We start from the raw sequence: 23,258 nt of genomic DNA, 5'->3' as shown, positions 1-23,258 counted from the left end.
TCCATAAAATAAAGGTTAACTTGATTATAACTACTGTCTTTGCTTACATAACTTAAACATTATTTCAATTAAAATAAAAACTTAATTCTTGATTAAACTAAAACTCTAATTGCATCCACGAACAACTGCCCACCCAATGATAGCTCTGAAAATAATAGTCACATTTTGGTAGAGGTATTTAATTTTCTCTACCAAAAAATACAAAGCGATTTCAATAACTGTGACATTAGTGTGGTAAAAGGTCTGCAGTTTCAAAATCCATGCTATTACTCCAGAGAAAGTGAAAACTTGAGTTCATCTCCCAAGACTATTTCATCAAACAAGCGACTTTCTGATCATAGCTTGCAGTCTTCCTTTCCTCCTTACTTCCCACACAGATTCCTCATTCTTCTCTTAGCTGCCCTCCAACCAACTACACTTTCCTTCCCACACAAGTCTTTTACTTACCCGCTACACAGCAACTATCTCTTACTTTCATCGACCCACTCAGGCTGACACATATTTACTCACTTCCTAGTAATTTTACTTTTTTGTTCAACGTTAAGAAGAACTTTTCTGTATTATCTCTTCTGCTGTTGTGATTATACACATGCACACATTTTGTCCCTCTCTGTGAATAGATAAGAGTTTATTAAATACTCACTGTGTTCACAATTTTGTTAAACTAAAGTGTTTTTTCTTAGTTGAGGAGTTCCTTGAGAGCATAATAGTCTATTCATTTTCATAGTCTCTTGGTACTTAAGTAGTATCTGGTACAAATAAATGCTCAATACGTATTTGTTGAATGAATGAATGATAAATAAATTACTGGGAAATAAAATGTTTGGAAGAAAAGAAACCCATAAGAATTTTATATTACTTCTGAAATTTAACTGTCCTCAATTTTGGACATGTATACATTACTTTGAGAAACGCATGACATGAAAAATGTGTGAGAGAATTACGTTAGGATATAATTATTTGCATGTCAACATGATTAACCTAAAAGGAGTGAATTTTCTTCAATTAAAAGGAACTTTCCTACAAAAGTTTGTCTAACAAAAATTTTAGGAAAGGAAAAAAAATTTAAAGCAAAGTGCATCACCTATCTTTGACCCAAAAGTCTGCAGAGCATGAGCAGTTTTTGCCACAGTGTTTCGTAACAGTGTTAGAGCTGCCTGTATTTGTCAGGAAAAAAAGACCAGCAGTAAGGGTGCTTTTATTTAAGTAACATCTGTTTTGAGATATGACATTTGTAGAGTTAGAAAATAATACATAGGCTATAACTACTATACAAATAACCCAATAACTTATTAAAAGGGCATGCCAACATGTTTTCTTCCTGAATTCTCTATTAGTGGGCTTGTCAGTTTTATCTACAGTTGATTTTCATTTCTCTGTATAACTCCAATCCAGTTTGTTTCAAAGCAGGAACAATTAATTCAATTGATGGATTTTCTCGATATTAACCTTCCAGTGAGTTAGCTATAACTTCAAAACTCATTATAAAACAGCTCACTTTTTTTCTACTAACAGGTGACACTGAGATTCCTCAAAATACTCCTACAGATACACATTTGCAAACGCAGATGAATTGCATGTATGGGCAAATAAATCGGAGCTGGTTATTATATGCATGATATCACATTTCAAAAGAGCAAAACAAGTCCCCAGTATGACCCACACTTTAATTTTATTTCCCAAGAAATGTCTTTAAAAGTTTATTAAGTGTTCATTTTAAATAATGTGCTCACTGTGTATAGGAATTTGTATTTTGGAGGTGCTTGATCTATCTACAAATAAAAATTAATTAGGAATGACCTTATTATAAAATGCTCCTAAAAGACTTAATTGTACTTATTTAAAAATAAAAAATGAATGCTAGACTTGTGTTCATGGAAGTAATTATGGTATATTATTATTGCAGTTTAAAAGTTGTGCATAAGATATTTTGTTTTTACTGTATGTTTTTACTGAATGAACTATTCCCCATCCCAAGGCAATCATGAATTAAGTTAAACATAGCGTGTGGCATCACAGTCTCTTAGAATTTGTTTCATCTATTTTATTGAACACTGTCTGTATCTTCCGTTATCCTGTTTGAAGAAAAAGGACAAATAAAACATGGCCAGCAAAAAAAAAAATAAGTTTCAATATTTATAATAGTATTATCAGTAAAATTAACAATTTGTATATAGCAGAAACAATAATATCTTACTTTGGTAAGATATTACTTTGGTAAGATATTTATGGTAGGTACTTTTTTTTTTTAATGGAGTCTTGCTCTGTCACCCAGGCTGGAGTGCAGTGGCACGTTCTCGGCTCACTGCAACCTCCACCTAGCAGGTTCAAGCAATTCTCCTGCCTCAGCCTCCTGAGTAGCTGGGATTACAGGCACCCGCCACAACAGCTGGCTAATTTTTTGTATTTTTTAGTAGAGACAGGGTTTCACCATGTTGGCCAGGCTGCTCACGAACTCCTGACCTCAGGTGATCCACCCTCCTCGGCCTTCCAGAGTGCTGGAATTACAGGCATGAGTCACTGCGCCCGGCCATGGTAGGTACTTTCACAGAATTTTCATATGCATTTTCATTTTAGGTCTTTATACCAATCCAGTGCAGAAAAAAGAGCATCTATTATTCCTATTTTACAGATAAACTAAAATGTTCAGAGGTAATATGTTTCACCCAAGTGCATTCAGCTCAAACCCTAAACACTTCTGACTTTAAATTTTCTCCTAGTCTTTGAATCTGTTTATTCTACAAATGCAGTCTTCTGTACTCATAATGAACTTACAAACTATTTATTTAGGGAAGTAGACATGTTCATCATGAGTGATCATCTAAGCACTCATTTTGCTTGGTAAATTTAATTCCCAGCCTAGTATCTTGCTTATTTATTTTCATAATATCCAAATATCATGGCTAGACTTAAATCACTAAGTACATAACTTTCTATTACACAGATACTCAAGATATTAGTGATATAGAAAAGAAACTAAATGTGGAAAACTAGAAACTACAGGAGACACTTAAATTATTTTCCAGTGGTCATATTATTATGAGAATTGTCAAACAGTATGTTTTAGTGACTTGATAAGGAAGGCGTTCACAGAGCCAAGACTAGAAGCCTAGTGTGATTGAACAAAAATTTAGGTACTTTAGACGGTCTCACCTTTCTTTTTTACATGATGCTTGTGAAAAACATCTGGATAAAGGAAATTATAAGATATACAAAATAACTTTTCCCTCAAATATTTTGCTATGTGAATTCTTTAAAACACAGATTGTTGATCTAGTAATTATATTAGTTCCTCCAAGTCCTTAAGATCTGTTGAATCTATATGCTATTAGGACTTTTACAAATTATCATTAATGACAAAAAACAGCACTATGAAATCGCTGTCACAATAACAAGAACTGACTAACTCTAGGTCGTGCATTTTCAACAGGGGTGATAGCATCCCCCAAAAGGGTGAGAATTGGTTCATAAAAGGTGAAAAAATCTTACTCTGTATAAATCACAGATATACATACAGCACATAAACCAATATATAGTATACTTGTGGTATTAAAATTTTAAGGGAGAGGGATCAGTTAGGAAAAAAAAGTCTAAAGAAGCTCCTTAGAGGGCAAAAATCAAAAAAAAGATTGACAAGCACTTCTCTAAGTAAGTAAGCATTAGCAAGCTACTCTAAGTTAAATAATTCAATAATTTTTTTTACTTCCTTTAAGGGGATGATCAGTCATTGTAATATGTTAAATATATTATCTTATCTAAATATATTATCTAACATATTATTATCCATTATATTTTATATTATGGAATGCTTGTTATCTGTACAGTATCCGCTAAATACCTGGAAACAAATACTTTTCAATTAATGAATTGTGCATGATGAAAAAAGAATAAATGCTTTATTGTTTTCAGCTCTTTTTAAGGCATACAACTATGCAATAATGGTATAACTTCATTCAGTGACTATAAACCCACCAACACCAGGAAATCTATCTTTTATTTTCTGAAATAGGAAGATTTATTCTCCTCATGGTAGACTGGTTCGGCTTTGAGATTTTATTTTTTAAAATTCTTGAATCATCTAGTATAAACAAACATGAGAGAGGAATTACAGTGAAAGATTATTCATTTCATAGACCAAATTTTAAAGTATGCAATACTTCACCCTCAAATATATTATAAACTGAAAAGAAAATCTAAACCTTTAAATGAAAATATAGAGAGATGACATTTCTTAAATATAATGGTAGAGACTTTTCAAAAGTCAACATTATTCTTAACGCTGGAACACCAGCGCTATCAACTTAAAATAGAAAAAACAAAGATATCTGCTACCATGATTGATTTCTTAAATTCTTCTGTAACTTCTATTCAACATTTTGAAATATGAAATCTAAACTTCAGCATATTTAAAGGAAAAGACCATATCATAATTATATTTATTCTAGACACTGTTAGGAACAGCAGATGTTGAACATGAAAGACATGAATCTAACCTCAGAGAGCTTACAGTTAAGTGAGAAAAATAAACATTAACAAATAATTATACAAATATTTAATTAGTTACAATTGTGATAAGAGATGTAAAGAGTGCAAGGTGCCATGGGACCATATAACAGGGAAACTAACCTAGAGGGATAATAAAGGATTTCTAGGGGAGATAATAGTCATGAATAATGGCCTGAAGTTAGATGGACAAATAAAGCAATAAAACCCGAAAAGCACACAGAGGGGAATGTGGCATAAAGGGGCATAGTGCCTTCAAGAAATTGCCAAAAAGAAGCTCTGGATCATTCTGAGTAAGGGAGAAGCTGCCCAAAGGAGGGAACAGGCACAAATCATGCAGGGCTTTGTCATCCATGTTACAAGTTTTAAATTTAAGAGTTCTGGCCGGGCGCAGTGGCTCACGCCTGCAATCCCAGCACTTTGAGAGGCTGAGGCGGGCGGATCACGAGGTCAGGAAATCGAGACCATCCTGGCTAACACAGTGAAACCTGTCTCTACTAAAAATATAAAAAATTAGCTGGGCGTGGCGGCGGGGGCCTGTAGTCCCAGCAACTCCGGAGGCTGAGGCAGGAGAATGGCATGAACCTGGGAGGCGGTGCTTGCAGTGAACCGAGATTGTGCCACCGCACTCCAGCCTGGGCGACAGAGCAAGACTCCATTTCAAAAAAAAAAAAAAAAAAAAACCATGTTCTAAGTAGAGAAATAAAATTATCAAACGTTTATTTTTAAAAGTTCACTTTAGCACCTGGGTCGACAATGGATAAGAGTCAGGACATTTTGGATAAAAGACGAGCCGGGCACGGTGGCTCACGCCTGTAATCCCAGCAATTTGGGAGGCCGAGGGGGGCAGAGCATCTGACGTCAGGAGTTCGACACCAGCCTGACCAACATGGAGAAACCCCGTCTCTACTGAAAATACAAAATTAGCCGGGCGTTGTGGCAAGTGTCTGTAATCCCAGCTACTCAAGAGGCTGAGGCAGGAGAATCGCTTGAACCCAGAAGCAGAGGTTGTGGTGAGCTGAGGTCGTGCCATTGCACTCCAGCCTGGGCAACAAGAGCGAAACTTCGTCTCAAAAAAAAAAGAATTGCAATAGTTCAGAGAAAATAAAGGCTATAGAGATGGAGGATGATGGCCAAATGTGAGAGATAACTAGGAGTTAAAAGGAACTGGATTTCACAATTGACTGGATGGCAAGAAAGGTGTCAGAGATGATCCCAAAGACTGGCTTGCACAACAGGGAACAGGGCGAGTGAGCTGTGGATAGGAAAAAATGTGGCTGAGAATGCTTTCTGAACCTTCAGAATTAAACAGCAGCTGCTCTGAGAGGTCAAACAGAAAGCCAGAAGGATAATGCCATTATTCTTTGACTTCACAGCAGCAAGATCCAGGGGTAGGAATATCCTGAGAACCTGGAAAGGAAGCTCTATCAAGTCCAAAATTAAATGCACATGTTCGGTGCCTGTCAAATCAACTCCCATAAATACTAAGAAGAAATCAGTCAGAGTAGTAGCTCCCCAGTGGAACTAGCTACAGCTTTAGAATGTACAATTTATATTCTGAGAGCAGGATTCCAACAGGATATACATGAGGAGGGAAAATTCAAGTCCCACCCACCCAGTTTGGGACAAATAATAGAAAACGATGAGAAAAACAGGAAGAAAAATCAAAATGAAGGCTTGTAGAAAGATACTGTTAAATGAGAGGAAGATACAGTATTCTAAAAGCAATAGCATAACATTACTTAAAAGTATACTACAAGAGTGTGAGAAAAAAGAAATACTGCTCAAAGGGTACAAACCTTTAGCTGTAGGAAGAATAAGTACTGCAGATCTAACATACAGGATAGCAACTATAGTTAGCAATGTATTTTATACTTGAAATTTGTTAAGAGAGTAGCTCTCAAGTGTGCTTACCATACACAAAAATGGTAACCATGTGAGGTGATGAATATGTTAATCAGCTTGTGGTAATCATTTCATAATGTATACATATATCAAAACATTACATTGTATACCCTAAATATATGCAATTTTTATTTGTCAGTCATACATTAAGAAATCTGGAAATAATTACAAATACAAGAGGCAAAAATAAAGTTTACAAAGCGTCTGCTTTGTACTTTCATATAGTTCAGGAAACATGGACCTGATCAATTTAATGTTTAGGGATGAGCTACAATAGAGTGTGAAGTAAAAATATGAAGTTGGAAAAGAGATATGTGGAAATAAGACAGAGAGTGACAAGATGAGGAAGAGTATAAAAAAAATTTAAAACAGCTAAATTAAAAACACTTAGTGTTTTAATTTTTGATGGTGGATAAAAAAATGGATTTAAGTAGGAGGAAATGGCAACAAAACCTTGGAACTAACTTACTGGACTCAAGAAAGCAGAATCTCTAGACTGGTAACACAGAATTATCAAAAGGATGGCGAAACTGGAAGCATCACGTCCATCCTGGAAGGAGTGAGGGCTATAAGTGGGAGCATTTCTGAAAGCTGTCTGAGAGGCAATTACATCTCTAGTTACTATCCATCATTCCACATCAGTGTGTGGCTGCCCTTCCACCAACCTGGTAGCAGGTTGGAAGTTTTTTGTTTGATTGGAGGGTTTTTTTGTTTTGTTTAAGAGACACAGAGTTATCCTCTAACTGGGAAACACAAGACAGAGTAGAGGGTATGTAGGCACTGTACTGAAAACAAGAGAACTGAATAAGCTACAGAATGCTGAACTTGTAACACACTCCCACCCTAACTGCTTTCACCTCTCAGCTCTCCAACAACTGAAGCCAGGAAGTAAGCTTCTTATGTAAAGAACCTGAACAGTCCAAAAGAGAAAACCTAAATGTATTAACACTAGTGGTTCTCCAACAAGAGCCCTACTGCATCATTCTACATTGAGTCTCAGTTTTTACAAGATATTTCAGAGTAGACAGTTTGGAATTATCAATTATTTGAGGAAAGCTTCTAGTATAGAAGACAGAAGCCAAAAATAGCAAAGTCAGCACAAAATCTTAGAAGGAGAGACTATGCAATAAAAAATAATTTTAAATGGAGGACATGAGAATATTCAAAAAACAAAAATGAAGAGCACTTAGAAATTAAAAGTACAATAAGAAGATAGAAAATTTCACACAGGTTTGGTAAATAAAGAAATCTCCCCCCAAAAAATTATAGCAGAAAGATACAGATGAAGGCAGGAGAGGAAACAGCACTGCTAGAAGACAAGTTTAGGAGATCAAACAGCCTAACAATAGGACATCCAGAAACAGAGAGGGGGGAAGATCCTCAAATAATTCAATACATATTTTCACAACTGGAGGATATGAATTGCCAGATAAAAGGGTCCAAAAATGCACAGCTCAGCAGTTCATAATGGATCTTCACCAAGATATACATCATTTTAAAATTACAGAACAGAGTCAAGCAGAAGAGAGAGGGAGGAGGGAAAAAGGTCACAATCAAAGGATAAAGATTATAAATAAGAATCATCTTAGACTTTTATAGCAGCAACAGTACAGTGAGAAAATAATGGAGAAATATCTTCAATATTCTACAGGTAATTATTCCCTCCATAGAATTCTATACCCAGCCGAACTATCATTTAAATATGAGGGTATAATAAAGATATATTTAGAAAAGCAAGGTTTTAAAAAATAAATTTCTTACTTATGTTTTTCCTCAAGAAACAGCTAAATGATATGTTTCACCAAAATGAAACAGTAAATTAAAAAACAATGAAGATATATCAGACCCTGGAAATGTATCATCATATGTAAGAGATGGGAAAAGGTAATTGTCAGGATGATAGTGAAGAGAGATCCCAGGATGAAGTATGTACACCAGATGCAGAAGAAAACCAATCCAGACCGGAGCAGTGACTCACAGGGCAGACACATTGAGGACTGTTCTTTAAAAAATGCCTGCCATCCTTGTACTGTCTTTTCAGCCTAAAAGAGATGCTTAGGTGAATCTGGCTCAGATTCTTGTCTCAGTTTGTCTTGGCAATAAGCTGATGACATTTTTGCTTTCTCTCCAATTATTTTCCCCTAAGGTATTCTGCCTGACTCAGCTGAGAACACTCATTTCAGCCATAGAAATGTATGTTGCATTCACCTACTCTTAAGAGCTGGAAGTATGTCTTAATGAGCTTAGAAACATAAAATGCCAAGTATTTTATTCTCTATAGCCACATTCCTGTGGGACATCTACAACCTGAACTAGGCTACTACTTTTACATGTCCTGGCTGTAGCCACCCTGTTTCATGCATGGGCTTGTCTATTAACCTCTGCAGAAGAATCTTAAACTATTAAGGAAGCTGAATTCAAATTCTGATCCAGAACAACAGGGGTGGGAAAAAGGAGACAGTTAGCTTTCTATGAAATGCACTTAAAATATGCTCTTTATTTAACATGTATATTTACATTTCATCTAATAATATATTATCATTTAGCTATTTTTTTCTGTATTATGACTATAGGCAAAAGAGTTTTGAAGTAAAAATAAATATATATTTTTAAATTTCTGTATTGTGCACTCTACTGGATGCTTCAGAATTATTTTAAAAATTACATTAGTAGAAATAAAGGTTAGAATCAAATTACAGAAATGGCTTATCATTGAGGAGAGTCAACTTAATATATGAGAAAGGCAACGTGAAAAAGCATTATCAAAAATGAGAAACAGGTTGCTTGATACAGAGAACAGAAAATAATGATCCAACTTAGAAACTAAATGTTCCTGGGAAGAAATAACACCAAAAAGATAAAAGCATCAAAGACAAAATAAAAGTAAGATTTTATTAGAAAGTGGAAACCTAAGTTTGAAAGGTTTCACTCAATATTAAAAGACACAAAGACACAAAACCCGTGTCTATCTAGATATCTATCTAGAGATGGGTTATATGTCTTTTAATATTGATCTATCTATTGATAGACAGATATGCATGTTTATTTTTTGAATTCAAGGGTAAAGAAACTATCTTAAAAGTATCAATATTACCATCCCCCTCCCCTCAAAAAAAAATTACCTACAGCTAGTAAAGAGATAAACCTGGATTAAAATTCAAATTGTCTGTGTCTCTGAAACTGTGCTGCTATACTATATGCTAATTGATTGTAAAATTTAAACTACTGACTGTTAATTATTTATAAAGAGCTCTTATAAAGCCATAATAAAAACAGTGTCTACTAATACAATGAATAAAATATATGAAAAGATTATTAAAAAATATTAATGGTCAATAAACCAATAAAAGTTTTACTTATCATCTTTAGTAATAAAAAATCACAACTTAAAAGAGGATGAAATTGGAAAAGATTAAATAGAATAATAAATCTCAGTGTTGGTAAGGGCTTATAAATACAGGCACTCATTCTCTGCCAATGAGAACATAAATTGAGAGGTTTACAATTTGACAACATATATCAAAATGCATACATTTTAACATGTATAAATGTTAATAAATTAACATTCTATGAATCTAGTCTAGATCATTTTTGTTAGTGCTATTTTATACTTTCTAAATATCCTGAGTACAAATCATTTTTATAATTAAAAGTGTCATTGTCAAAACGTAGTAACATTTTAGAATTTGAGTCATTTGACCTAGTAATTCCCGTACTACAAATCTAGACTAAGTAAATAAACAGATATGGGGAAAAACAGTTATATATGTGAATGTTTGTTACAGCATTATTTTTACTAAAAATGAAAGGAAATAGCTCAAACACTTAATAATATGGTATGGTTAAATAATTTTCAAAGGAAATGTAAAGAAATGCTCACAAAAAGTGAGAAAGTAAGACACAAATCTATAAATACAGTATAGTCTTAATATGAACAGTATTTGAGAGTTAATAATGGTGTATGTGTAGTATAATTACAGGTATTTTAAAGTTTCTGCTTTACATTTTTCTATATTTTTCAATTTTCTCCAACAATAGTTTATATTTTATATTCTAAAATATAAAAACATTGTTTTAAACCTTACATTTGAAAAGGATATAACCGAAAATATAAAAATGTAACCAAGCTTTAAGAGTTATATAAGAGTCTCAAATTAATAATAGAAACATTGAGTTGGCAAAGAAATTGATAAATTATCCAAATAATAGAAACGAAAATACTTCAAAATTAACTTTTTCCATTTATTAGTATTTGAAAGTATAAATTTAAATATAAATAAGAGACTATGTCTAGACCTTCTCATTTAATAAGGATATTCAACTTAATTTTTTTAAAATTAGTAGCCAGCCAGTATTTTCAGAGTGGTGAGAGGGGAAGCTTTATATACTTCTGCAAGGAAATCAAAAGTAATTAGACAATATGTAGAAATATTCTTGTGGCAAATATTTGTCATTTTCTTCTAAAACTTTTACCTTTCTATATCCCTCTCTGTATTGAAGGGAGCTGGAAGCTTGGATAAGATTTCCCAGGCTGCTTTGCCAGCTGGCTTCTGGTTAGATTCTAATGGCAACCTTTTCTCAGGGATTCCCAATTGGCCTGAACAAGACTTTTTCAAAACTATTCTGAAGTTCTAGGCTCTTCCTACTCAGTCCTCCTTCCTTCCTTCTCTTCTTTCATGGGTGTCAGACCCTCATAGTCTGAAGGTTCACCCCCTCCTTCTCCTGCACCTCCTCTCTTTATACTTCAAAGGTGTTTCTACCCATAAATTTCTGGTGTGTTGAATTCTATCTTGGAGTCTGCTTCTTGGAAGATGGCACTTTCATTAAGAAAGACCCAGGGGAAAAAAAAAAGACCCAGGGAAGGAAGAAGCCATCTATTTTTTTCCTGCTTCTGGCTTCAGAAATGGTAAGGTAGGGTACTATGGATGCCCATGGGCTTTAACAGCATTAGCAGAGAGTCTAGCAGTGTTGGAAGCATTCAGCCTCTCAGGCAGCTCTTGTAGCATCATGAGAGAATTGGTGTCTGGTTTCCTGCTCAGTGGCCATGGAAGTGATTCCTAAATCACAGGAGGGCTTTGGCAGACCCTGCAGTGTGCACAATCACGAGCCCTGTGTAACAGTGTGTTGCTCCTTGCTCTTCCACCTGTAGGGGCAGGAACAGCTTTCTGAAGCTACAAGTGTCTGGTGATACTATCACGCTTCCTTATTTCCTTTCCAGCCCATTCAACACTTTTGTCACCAATTTCCTGTTTTAAACTGCCCTACCACGATTGCAATTTTCCTGACTGGATGTTGAATGACACACCTAACCATTTCATTCTTTTTGATACCCAAAATTCTCATTTGTACTAAATATCGAAAAAAATTATTACACGTGAACAAAAATTATTTTTTTATTATTATTATACTTTTAAGTTCTAGGGTACGTATGTGTGGCAATTCCTCAAGGATCTAGAACAAAAATTATTACACAAAACTTTTTATATTAGTATTAACAAATAAAAAGTCTCCAAGAACTCTAAAAGTGGGAATTTTGTTAAGAAACTTAGGGTGCATTTATATGTTTTTCCATGCCCCAATACAATATATGTTTATGGATATTTTTAGATACATGTAAATACTCGTTATTTACTGCTAAGCGAAAAAAAAAGCTGTAAAATTGAGTAAGTGTTTATCATATGACCCATGAAATTCTACTTCTAAAAATATATCCTGGAGGAATTTTGTAAGTGTGAACCAAAACAAGTGTATAGTGATGTCCAGAGCAGCATTGTCAATAACAACCAACAACCAGAGTGACCCAAACATCCATCAACAGTAAAAGATAAGTACATCTCAGTATATTAATGTAATGTATACTATTACATGAAATGCTATATCACAACATGGATGAATCTCAAGAGAAAAACATTGACAGTAAGAAGCAAATCACATTTTTTAAATGCCTATAGTAGAATTACATTTTTACAACATTAAAAACCAGATATATTAGTCCATTTTCATACTGCTATAAAGAACTGCCCAAGACTGGGTAATTTATAAAGGAAAGAGGTTTAATTGACTCACAGTTAAGCATGGTTAGGAAGGCCTCAGGAAACCTAAAATCATGGCCCAAGGCAAAAGAGAAGCAGGCACCTTCTTCACAGGGCGACAGGACCAGGACGGAGTGAGTGCCAGCAGGGGAAATTCCAGACGCTTATAAAACCATCAGATCTCGTGAGACTCACTCATTACCACCAGAAAAGCATGCGGGAAACCGCCCCATGATCCAATTACTTCCATCTGCTCCCACCATTGACACGTGGGGATTATCCCCACCCAATTCAAGGTAATGTTTGGGTGGAGACACAGAGCCAAACCATATCACCAGACAAAGCAATATTTTGTTTTTGTTTTTATTTTTGTTTTTGAGATGGAGTCTCGCTCTGTCGCCCAGGCTGGAGTGCAGTGGCGTGATCTCGGCTCACTGCAACCTCCGCCTACAGGGCTCAAGCGATTCTTCTGCCTCAGCCTCCCGAGTAGCTGGGACTACAGGCATGCACCACCACGCCCAGCTAATCTTTGTATTTTTAGTAGAGACAGGGTTTCGCCGTATTGGCCAGGCTGGTCTCAAACTCCTGACCTCGTGATCCGCCCGCCTCGGCCTCCCAAAGTGCTGGGATTACAGGCATAAGCCACCACGCCCCGCCCACAGAAAGCAATACTCTATTGTTCAAACATAAGAAGTTGGGAAAGGGATACCTCTGTGGGAGGAGGGGTTGTATTCAGCGACTCTGAGGGGCTGACGACATTCTAATTATTGTCCTGGTTGATAACTGTACACTAATTTGCTTTATGTTTATTTTTCATAATATGTAGGTGTTTTATTTACTATTATATAAGCATGAAATATTTTAACATAAAAAAGAGAAAAGAATCAGGTTATGAAAGCATAACTCTTAGAAACTAGCGACTCTGCCTGCATGGTTTAAAACAGAATCGCTAACTCAGAGTAACATAATCTCTCACAACTAGTCTTTGTCAATAAATGTATGAATACATAAAATAATTAATGAACAGCATGCTCTCAAATATGTATAACATGTTCATGAATTAAACCAGATGAAAAGATGTCCAAATGTTGTTTAATAATTTCTGCATGGAAAAATTATGGGTAACTTGATTTCTCTTCTGGGTATTTTTCTTTCTTTCCAAAGTTTCTCAAATAAATATATATTACTTCGAAAATTCAATAAAATACATAATAAAAATGTGTCATTAAAAGTCCAGAATACAGTCAGTTTATGTTCTAGCTATTTTTCTTTCTCTTAGGACATTAATCCAATTGTTTTTATCAACAAGAAAAACACTATGAATTATAAATCAGTGCTCTTAAACTTTGGTGTACATCCTAATAGCTGCAAGCCAGCCCAAGAGATCCTTCTAATATCCTAGGCTAAATTGGATCAAAAAATTTAAACTGTAAGAAAATCAGCATTCTGAATATTTCCCCAAAGGATCTGTCCCAGCCACCTCCCCAGGCTAACTGTGCATCACCGTCCTCTTTGCTCTTTGCTCTTTGCTCTCTGCTCTCCAGTCACAGCAATCTTATTTCAGCTCCAGTGAATTCTTTCTTTCATGTCTCAGTAGCCTGGCATAGGCTGCTGCTCTTGCCTGGATGTCTAGCCCTTCCTCTGTCTTCATTCAGATCTCAGCTCCAATGTCTCCTCCCTAGCAAAGTCTTCCCTGAAACTGTACCCTATCCATTTTACAGTTTATATACTCTTATCCTGAAATTTTATCTTCACAGCACTTTAATACCATTTGTAATTAACTATTTGTGTTATTATCTGATTAATGTTCTTCTCCTTCAACATACTGTAAGTGCCACTAGGACATGAGTCATGTCTGTTTTGCTGACTTCTGTTTTGTTTTCTTTGACAGAGTCTCCCTCCATCACTCAGGCTGGAGTGCAGTGGTACAATCTTGTCTCACTGCAACCTCCGCCTCCTGGGTTCAAGCCATTCTCCCACCTCAACCTCTGGAGTAGCTGGGATTAGAGGCACATGCCACCATGCCTGGCTAATTTTTGTATTTTTTAGTAGAGATGAGATTTCGCCATGTTGCCCAGGCTGGTCTTGAAATCCTGGCCTTAAGTGATCCACCGGCTTCCGCCTCCCTAAGTGCTGGGATTACAGGCATAGGCCACCATGCCTGGCCTCGCCTTTTTTTTTTTTTTTTTTTTTTTTTAAGAGAAAGGGCCTGGCTCTGTCACTCAGGCTGGAGTGCAATGGCATGATCCTAGCTCACTGCAATCTTGAAAGCAATCCTCCTGCCTCAGCCTCCCGAGTAGCTGGGACTACAGGCACAGGCCACCACACCTGGATAATTTTTTTTAATCATTTTTCTTAGAAATGGGCTCTCACTTTGTTGTCCAGGCTGGTATCAAACTCCTGGCTTCAAGTGATCCTTTCATCTCTGCTTCCCAAAGTGCTGGGATTATAGGAGTAAGCCATTGTGCCCAGCCTGCTCACTTTCATATCTCCAGAATTTGACTTAAAGCCCAACACTTAACAGACACTCCCCATATATGTCATGGATAGTTGGTTGGATAAATGAATAAACTATCAAATGAATCAACAAACAAATGAAGATCTGCACAGAAAAATTTATGGCTATGTCTCCCAGGCTTTGAACTAAAAATCATCTTTAAAATTTGGTTATTACCATACTGTATACACATAATGAAACATCACACTGTACACCGTAAATAAGTACAATTATCACATATCAATTAAAAATAAAATAAAATTTTAAAAATTTTGTTTTTCTTTGAAAAAGATCCATTCAATCAAAAGTTCTCACTCAGACCAGTAATTAGCTTGTATTACAATGAGGATAACATATATTCAACCTTGGCTAATCAAACTAACTTTTTTAGGCTCCTTTTTTTCGTGGGTATAACTCACCTGTGTGTATCTTTTTCAAACAAAATAAAAATTCTTTTCCAAACCCCAAACCCAATGATGACTCATTCTCCAGAGATTTAGTTTGGATGTGATGGGTAAGGAAAGAAAAGACAAGAAAACATATTAGCCTCCTAAGATTAATGACTATATTTTTCTGTTGGGAACTTGGAGTCCTAAACTAAAATATTTGCTCTCTGATCCCCAATATCAGAAGCTGCACCTAATGTAATTGCTTCCAAGGGGGAAACACTGCTCATTCTTTCTGACTGGCTGTCACAATACTCTGACTTAATCCCTTCCAAAATGTCCAGCTCAATATAATTGTAAGAATTCAGGGCAGAATCTTTCCATGGCAGTTTGAGCAGTAAACTTATTTGTTTGTATGTGAGGGACTGTTAGTTCTCAAAGCACAGAGGTTTTATTAAGAAGATGACAACAATTTCTGATTTTTAGATACCCATTTTTTCAAATCCAAATATTCTGGATTTCTACAGTGTTCCTACATCATGTCCAGAAAACGGAGTAATACAGTTATCCATTAGTGGCTCTTAAGAGCAGGATATTATTGTACTTGTATTTCGGTAGAGGTATTTATTTATTTGGTTCTTTCATCTTCTACATTTACTTGTTCCATAATAACCTATCTACCACTCTCTCCCTTCAATATTCTCTCTATGCACACCATCCTCCTTGCTATTTCTAATTCTCTACGGGCATGCTTGAAAGCATTCATACCTATTGCTGCTTTGCCTGGAGCATCCTTTCCCTGAATACTCCACTGGCTGACTCTACTGGAAACTTTAGATCTTACCCAAAGGGCTATTTAAAAATTATATTCCCTCCTGAATACTTCCTATATGCTTTCTTCCTTCATATATTTTCCAGAGCATTTATATCATAAAACATCCCATTTTATGTATTTTTCTTACTACCTATTTTTCCACTTCTAGAATAAACATTCCATGAAAACAAAAATGTTTGTCTCTTTTCTGTACCTGCTATATTCTCAGGCCTTAATGTAGCTAGCTACTCAACAATCATTAAGTAAACAAACAACTTTTCCATGAGAAATATCCAACTGAAATGACCAATATACTATGCTCTGGGTCTAGCATATCCCAGAAAGGGGATAACGTTTACCAGAGGAAACAGTAACAGTGACACTAAACACAGAGCTACAGCTGTTGCCTGATCATCAATCAGTCTGTGCTCCTTATACTGATAGACCAGAGAGAGAGAGAAAAGGAGTTCAATGTTGATGGGGTAAATGTAAAGGTCCCTGATGACCATGAGGAAGAAGACAGCTGCTGTGCACTAGAGGCAGAGAGGAATATATTAGGTACTCAGATGATCCACAGGGGCATCTTGTGGCATTCCTGTGCCCAGTTATAACTACCAATGTATAAGTACAGCAGCAAGAGAATGGTAACCCAGGGCTCAGAACTCTTAGTAAAACATTAGGAAAGCCTCCTACATGAGTAGAAGTGCTAGCAAAAAGAGAGGAAAATCTAGAATGGCTGGGGGTAGGGTGGACAGACCATGAGCACCAACTGCATTAGTGGGACTCTTACTATTCCTCTTTAAGTAAATCTTCTTGGAAATTCTGACCAACCAAAATCCTGAATAAGCTTTGCCTGGATGGAGTGACCTTCAGTGAGAAGCAGGTGGATCTGAGGGCTGTGAGGAGTAGGCTGCAGTAGAACGTAGCTGCTGATACACTACCAAAATCTTTCAGGGCTGTGCACCTTTCCTCCACTTGCTGTGAATGTTCTGTGATCACAGTTCACAGGTGCCCCCTCCTTTAGAGACTTACCTTCTGCTAAAGATGAGCCACTTCCCCAGAGAGGCCACTCCTTGCCATGGGGAACAGGCCAGTAGCTAATGGCCAATGGACACAAGGGTAGACGAGGCCATCTATCTTGCCTCAAGGAGGGACCATCTCTGTGGAGCAATTCATGCCTCAGAGATTCCCCATAGGAGCAGACTGGGCGATTCTCCAGCTGAGACTCTATTTGTGCTTAGTTTTTATCTCCTGCTCTAGCCTGCTTCACTTGCTCTCATTCTCCTGAGAGCACTCTTTCAATAAATTACATAAACAAGAATTCCTGACTTGGCTCCGCTTCCAAAAAACCCTGCCTAAGACTCATGTCATACGCAAATTGCCTCTGAAATAATACATTATAATGACAGGCCTTTAAAATTCTTACAAATACAATTCTGATGAACATCAGCTCACAAAATTTTTCTTAAAAGTCAGGAGCCCTAAAATAAATAAATTACCATGAGTGAAAGTCACCAGGAGGAAAACATAAAATTGCATAAAATAGGATCATCAGATAGAAATACATAGAAATATATGGTATATATTTCTATATATATATACCTATATATACCATATAGAAATATATGGTGTATATATATATTTCTATATATATACACCATATATTTCTATAACTATATATGTAGTAAGATATAAAAAGAGAAACCCAAAAACATGAGTGAAAACAAAAAGCTATCAAAAGCTTGCAGATTCCCAGCACTTTGGGAGGCGGAGGCGGGCGGATCACGAGGTCAGGAGATCGAGACCATCCTGGCTAACACGGTGAAACCCCGTCTCTACTAAAAATACAAAAAATTAGTCGGGCGTGGTGGTGGGCACCTGTAGTCCCAGCTATTCGGGAGACTGAGGCACGAGAATGGCGTGAACCCGGGAGGCGGAGCTTGCAGTGAGCCGAGATCACGCCACTGCACTCTAGCCTAGGCGACAGAGTGAGACTCCGTCTCAAAAAAAAAAAAAAAAGTACCACATAGATGGTTAAGAGATTAAATGAGTTGACATCTGTAATGCTCTTTAGTGCTGTTGAGTTTCTAATATTCATCTGTATTATTTTTATCTTGAATGCTCACCAAGGTGTTCTGGATCAGAAACTGATTTCTTACTAATTAACTCACAATAAATAGAAAGTGAACTGGCCTGCCTTGCCCTAAGCCTTAACCCTGATGAAAGCCAAGCCAAATGTCCTACATTGGTAGCCAAACATTCCATAGATGACTGACAGTGAACAATGGATTCTTTTCATTTATATATAGAAGAGAGACAACCATTCCCTTCCCCCTCCTGAAAGGAAAGAAAAATCTTTTGCTCCTTTGAAATGAGGTGGAAGGGATCCTAGGTTCTTACCTTAACCATTTAGAATGTAACTATATCCTTCCACAGGTCAGATACACCAAAGGGGTCTCCAAAGTCTGGGCTTTGTACCTAGGGAGATAGCAGCCCAGCCTTTCTTGGATGGTGAGCACACTAGTAATCATTTTATGAACATGCACTACAACTTACATATACACAACCCTTATTATTTTATGTGTAAAATAGCGCAAAACAAAACGGATATTTTGTACAGAAAATATAAAGAAAAGAAAGAAAAAAGAACAAAAGGAAGAAAGATGGAGGAGGGGAGAAAACTTTCATAAAATCTTCATCCAAAATATTAGTGGCAGTGTGGAAAGGGAAAAGCAAAACCACAAAAAAACTCTATCTTCTGTAATGTACCAGGTCTGACCATTTGAGTTTTCTGACACGATGTGTAATTTCTTACGTTCAAGGACTATTTTCTTGGCAAAAAGAAAAGATCTTAGTTTCAGAGTTAGCATAGAACATAACACTATTTAAATGTCTTAAAGTAGCTTTAACAATAGTATGCAATATACAGTGTGAGCAGTCTTTATGAGTGATTCTCTAAGAGACCCCATCATTTGGCTTTGGACAGGAGAAAGTATCTTTATCATGAACACTTGCTGTGCTAGGCTGAAGCCCACAATTTCTATGATCCTCACTCCTCCAATTCTTCTTTCATAAGCTGGGAAGGGGCACTAAGGTGACCATCAGAATAATGAGGATGGGGAGTGTTTTCTTGTTAAGTCCAAGGCAGGGCTTGCCCCTACTGGATTGCAGCTCTTTGAAAGATGAGTGTTTAATACTACTTCGTTCTTCGGTCTCGTTGGTTGTTGCCAATTTGAGACCGCAGGGAATGTCCTCCTCATCATCTTTTTAATTTTACACTGATAAAAATATTAAAGAGAATTTAAAGTCTGATTTGTGGATCAGTGTGCTGTATTAAAGAAAAGGAGAAGAAAAATATATGAATATATATTCACACACACGAAAACATACTGTGCGTAGAAAACAGGATAACGAAATATGAAGAAACTCTTCATAAAATTTTATTTTGCAAGATGTCCCTTTTTGATTTTAAATACAGGGGGAAGAGATTAGTCTTGTAAGTGTCAGTCCCACACACCATGTCTTTTCTCTCCCTGGTGTTAATGTTCCATGTAATGCTAATTAAACGGACATGTGTAACTAATTTAAGTGTTACAGAATTCAAACCAGTCTTAATTCCCCCTTCTCCCAAAAATAGAATGAGAAACTTAGTTGTTAGTCTCTAGACTTTATAGTGGGCAGAGAACTAAATTATAAAATCATATTTTACAGAAAAATCTAAATTGATTTCTCAGGTTATGAATACTTGATTATGATAGGGACAGTTCAGAAATAGCCCCATGGAAAAAGTAGTTGTTCATTATATTGAGTCTTATGGCCAAGAAAGAGGGCAAAAAGAATGTAATTGTGAGTTGTCAAGCTTAACACATATGTATAGGGCAAATATTCTCACTCTGAATCAGTGGCAGAATTGAGCCTGCTGAATACTGGGCAGTGTCCAAGTGGTGGTCAAAGTGGTCCTCTGACATAAAGAATCATGACCCACAAAAAACATTGAAAGAAAATTTACATATAGACATATTATTGAGATACATATCATTATAGACACTTTCTTTACCAGTTTCAGATAATCTGAAACTTATCTTTATTATATACCAACTCAATTTTTATTTTATTTTATTTTATTTTTTTTTCTTTAAAAGCCAGGGTAAATTTTATTTTATTTTATTTTATTATACTTTAAGTTTTAGGGTACATGTGCACAACGTGCAGGTTTGTTACGTATGTATACATGTGTCATGTTGGTGTGCTTCACCCATTAACTCATCATGTAGCATTAGGTAAAAATTGAAGGAAAGGTAGAGTTATATTTCCATATTCTTTGAACACTATTTACAGAAATGGCATTAGTCCTGAAAATATCATCTTTCTCTATCAAAGCCATCTTAAAGATAACACTGCATTATTACTTAAAGAAAACTGCCAGGGGGAGAATCTATACCTAGTAAAATTTAACAGACCAGTGGAGGCAAAACATAACAGTCTGTGTTAAAGGTAGTCACCACCAACAGATAGTTGAAAAAAAAAAACAGAAAAGCTTACCTTTATGATGGTTTGCACTGGATACAACTTTCCCCCACAAGGTTACAATAAATATTATTATTAGCAGTTTTCCTTTTGTTGCTTTCTGTAAGTATCTCTTACTCATCCTGCAAATAAAAAAATAATAAAAATCATAAGTATGCAAATTCATAGCTTTTCCCTTATGATTGTGCTACATTTAAAGCCTTCCACTATACTTTAACCCCTTCAACTTCTGAAAACTGTATTTCTTGTATTTAAAATGCTGTTCACTGTATACAAACGAAGATCAGGGAAAATAAAGGTTTTCCAAAGTACCTTGATATGATGCAAGAAATAAGCAAAGCCCTGCCTCAGTCAGTCTTCATCCACTTAACCATAGCCTAAATCAGTTTGGAAATATTATCATATTTCTCTCCACATAAACATAGATTTAGTTTATTAACAAAACCCAAGGCACGGTCATTTGGATAATCTTTAAATAAATGTCTTATTATTTTACTTTTTCCCTAACAATTGCCAAGTCAAATGGACAGTGTAACAGTTTAGATATAATTGCTCAGATGAATTCCTGCACAGAATATGCTCACTTCAAATCTATTATTCCTAATGTGTGTTTTAAAAATCACCTGGTTATACACATTTCTTACTGCAAAGTAACCTGATCCTCCTAATGTGCACAACTCCACTACAGGTGACACAACATTGTTGGACTCCACCTTGATGTAAGTTCCCAGAGGTAGAAGAAAAATGAAAAAGCAGAATGAAAAATACCAAATCAACATTTTCATATTGAACTCATAAAACTAGAAAAAGCAAAAAATGTTATAACAAAATAATAGCTACCTATAATAAAAGTTCAGAACTTACTTTCTCCAGCACTTTCTACAGCATTCTTTCATTTGTTCTGAAGAACAAATTTGGCCTGTAGGTATATCCATCCCCATTTTGTAGATGAGGAAATTTGGATATTTGCCTGGGCCACATTTAATGACAGAGTAAAAATACAAACCCAGAATTGTCTAATTCTAAAATTCTTGCATTAATCACTGGGGGATAAGCAAAACTGATATGAAATCAAGTCCATCTCCATTTATTTATGTCTGTCACCCTGTGACTTTCCGATTCAGATCCTATACTGAACTCCACTGTGCTTGACCTGAAGATTCTTGCCCGCCCTGCTTTTAAAGCAATTTCCTGGGGTCACTTCCTGATGTAGCCTGATTCCTTTTCCTCTTGTATTTTCTAGGTTACCCTTTTTTGTACATTTTTACCTCCAAAACATTCTATCTCCAAAAATGTGACTCAAAGGTAGAACAGGTGGCTATACAATTTCAAAGAGGAGTCCTTGACATTTTTTCATGTATGACTAAATGCATGAAAAAATAAATTATATATTATGTATTTTAATACAGATATATGTTAACATTTCTTAGCTTGAGGAGGTTATAGGGATTACTTCAAATGTTTAGATGGCAATATTGTAAGAATAAAAACATGAACTTCTAAGTCAGAATGCCGGGGTTTGAGTCCAAACTTTAATGGCTTCTAATTATTTGGCCTTTACCTGACTTTACTTTTTTTGGGTCTCCTGCTTCAGTTTCTTTGGCAAATTTCTGGATCTCCTGCTGCACTTTCTTCTACTGTAGCATAGGATAATGTATGTGAAATTCCTGGCCCACTGACAAGCATGTACTAAGGATTCAATGGCTATGATATTAGAGTCATTTGATAGTCATTATGATAGTGAGTCATTTGTATTTGTATATGTTTGATCCTTAAGTGTTTGGGAGGCTAGTCCATTCGTGAGATGATTGAAGGGAGTTTCAGTAGCACCAACAGCTGTAAACTCTCTGTGGACCTTAGCCTCATGACATGTCAGAGATAACATACAAGAAGATAGGTATTTGAGCTTTTAGATCAGACTGTTGGGGTTTAAAACCAGGCTTCCTGCTGACTATGTGACTTTGAACAAATTACTTAATAATTCAGATTATTTTCATTGTCAGTAAGATGAAGATAATAATACGTACCTAACAGTGTTGTTGGTATTAAGATTAAATGAAATAGTCTGTGTAAAAGGTTTAACACTATGCATAGGAAATAATAAATGCTCAATAAACGCTAGCCATTACTATAATCATTACTCAGTCAGACTAGCATTTTCCTAAATTCACTCTGTGAGGCACCAGTTCCACAGACTGTTATTAAAGTACTCATGAAAAATAAAAGGGGGATATATATTTGTAACATTGTGAGTTCAACCAATTTAACTAGATTTTTTTAACAAGAGGCATATTGCCAAATATGCCTTTTAGAAACATTTTCCAAGAACCTCCTCCACAGTGTAACACAGCACACTAGTGTCCTCAGGAAGCCTCTTAGAGAAATATTGAGCTATAACAATAACCTGGTTTGGAACTTATTCTCAGTAAACCAAATGTCATTTTAAATCTTCCGTTCTATTGCCTTTGTTTCCTCTCTCAGCACTCCTACTATTTGTTTTAAGAATCTTCTCTTTCTTTCTACATTTTTTCAACCATCCTGACTCCCCTCTGCATCTAATCCCTGCAACCTTATTGTACTGCATATCATATAAC

At 35.9% G+C, this 23,258-nt stretch overlaps 1 protein-coding gene across 7 annotated transcripts in view; it reads right to left on the bottom strand.

Annotated features, from left to right (window-relative positions):
* Positions 1 to 23,258, bottom strand: part of TAFA2 (TAFA chemokine like family member 2) — a 537,284-nt gene that overhangs the window by 139,097 nt on the left and 374,929 nt on the right. For all 7 annotated transcript variants that reach the window (XR_010129313.1, XM_055358109.2, XM_055358111.2 and 4 more), the window contains one exon: positions 20,680 to 20,786. Coding sequence is in view for 6 of the 7 variants with exons in the window: in XM_055358109.2 (XP_055214084.1) it covers positions 20,680 to 20,786 (107 nt within the window). In the remaining variant the exon portion in view is untranslated. The remainder of the gene's footprint in view (positions 1 to 20,679; positions 20,787 to 23,258) is intronic.

The sequence above is a fragment of the Gorilla gorilla genome, chromosome 10, assembly GCF_029281585.2.
Source record: "Gorilla gorilla gorilla isolate KB3781 chromosome 10, NHGRI_mGorGor1-v2.1_pri, whole genome shotgun sequence".
NCBI classification, from domain to species: Eukaryota; Metazoa; Chordata; class Mammalia; order Primates; family Hominidae; genus Gorilla; species Gorilla gorilla.
This window is presented reverse-complemented; position numbering and strand designations above follow the sequence as displayed.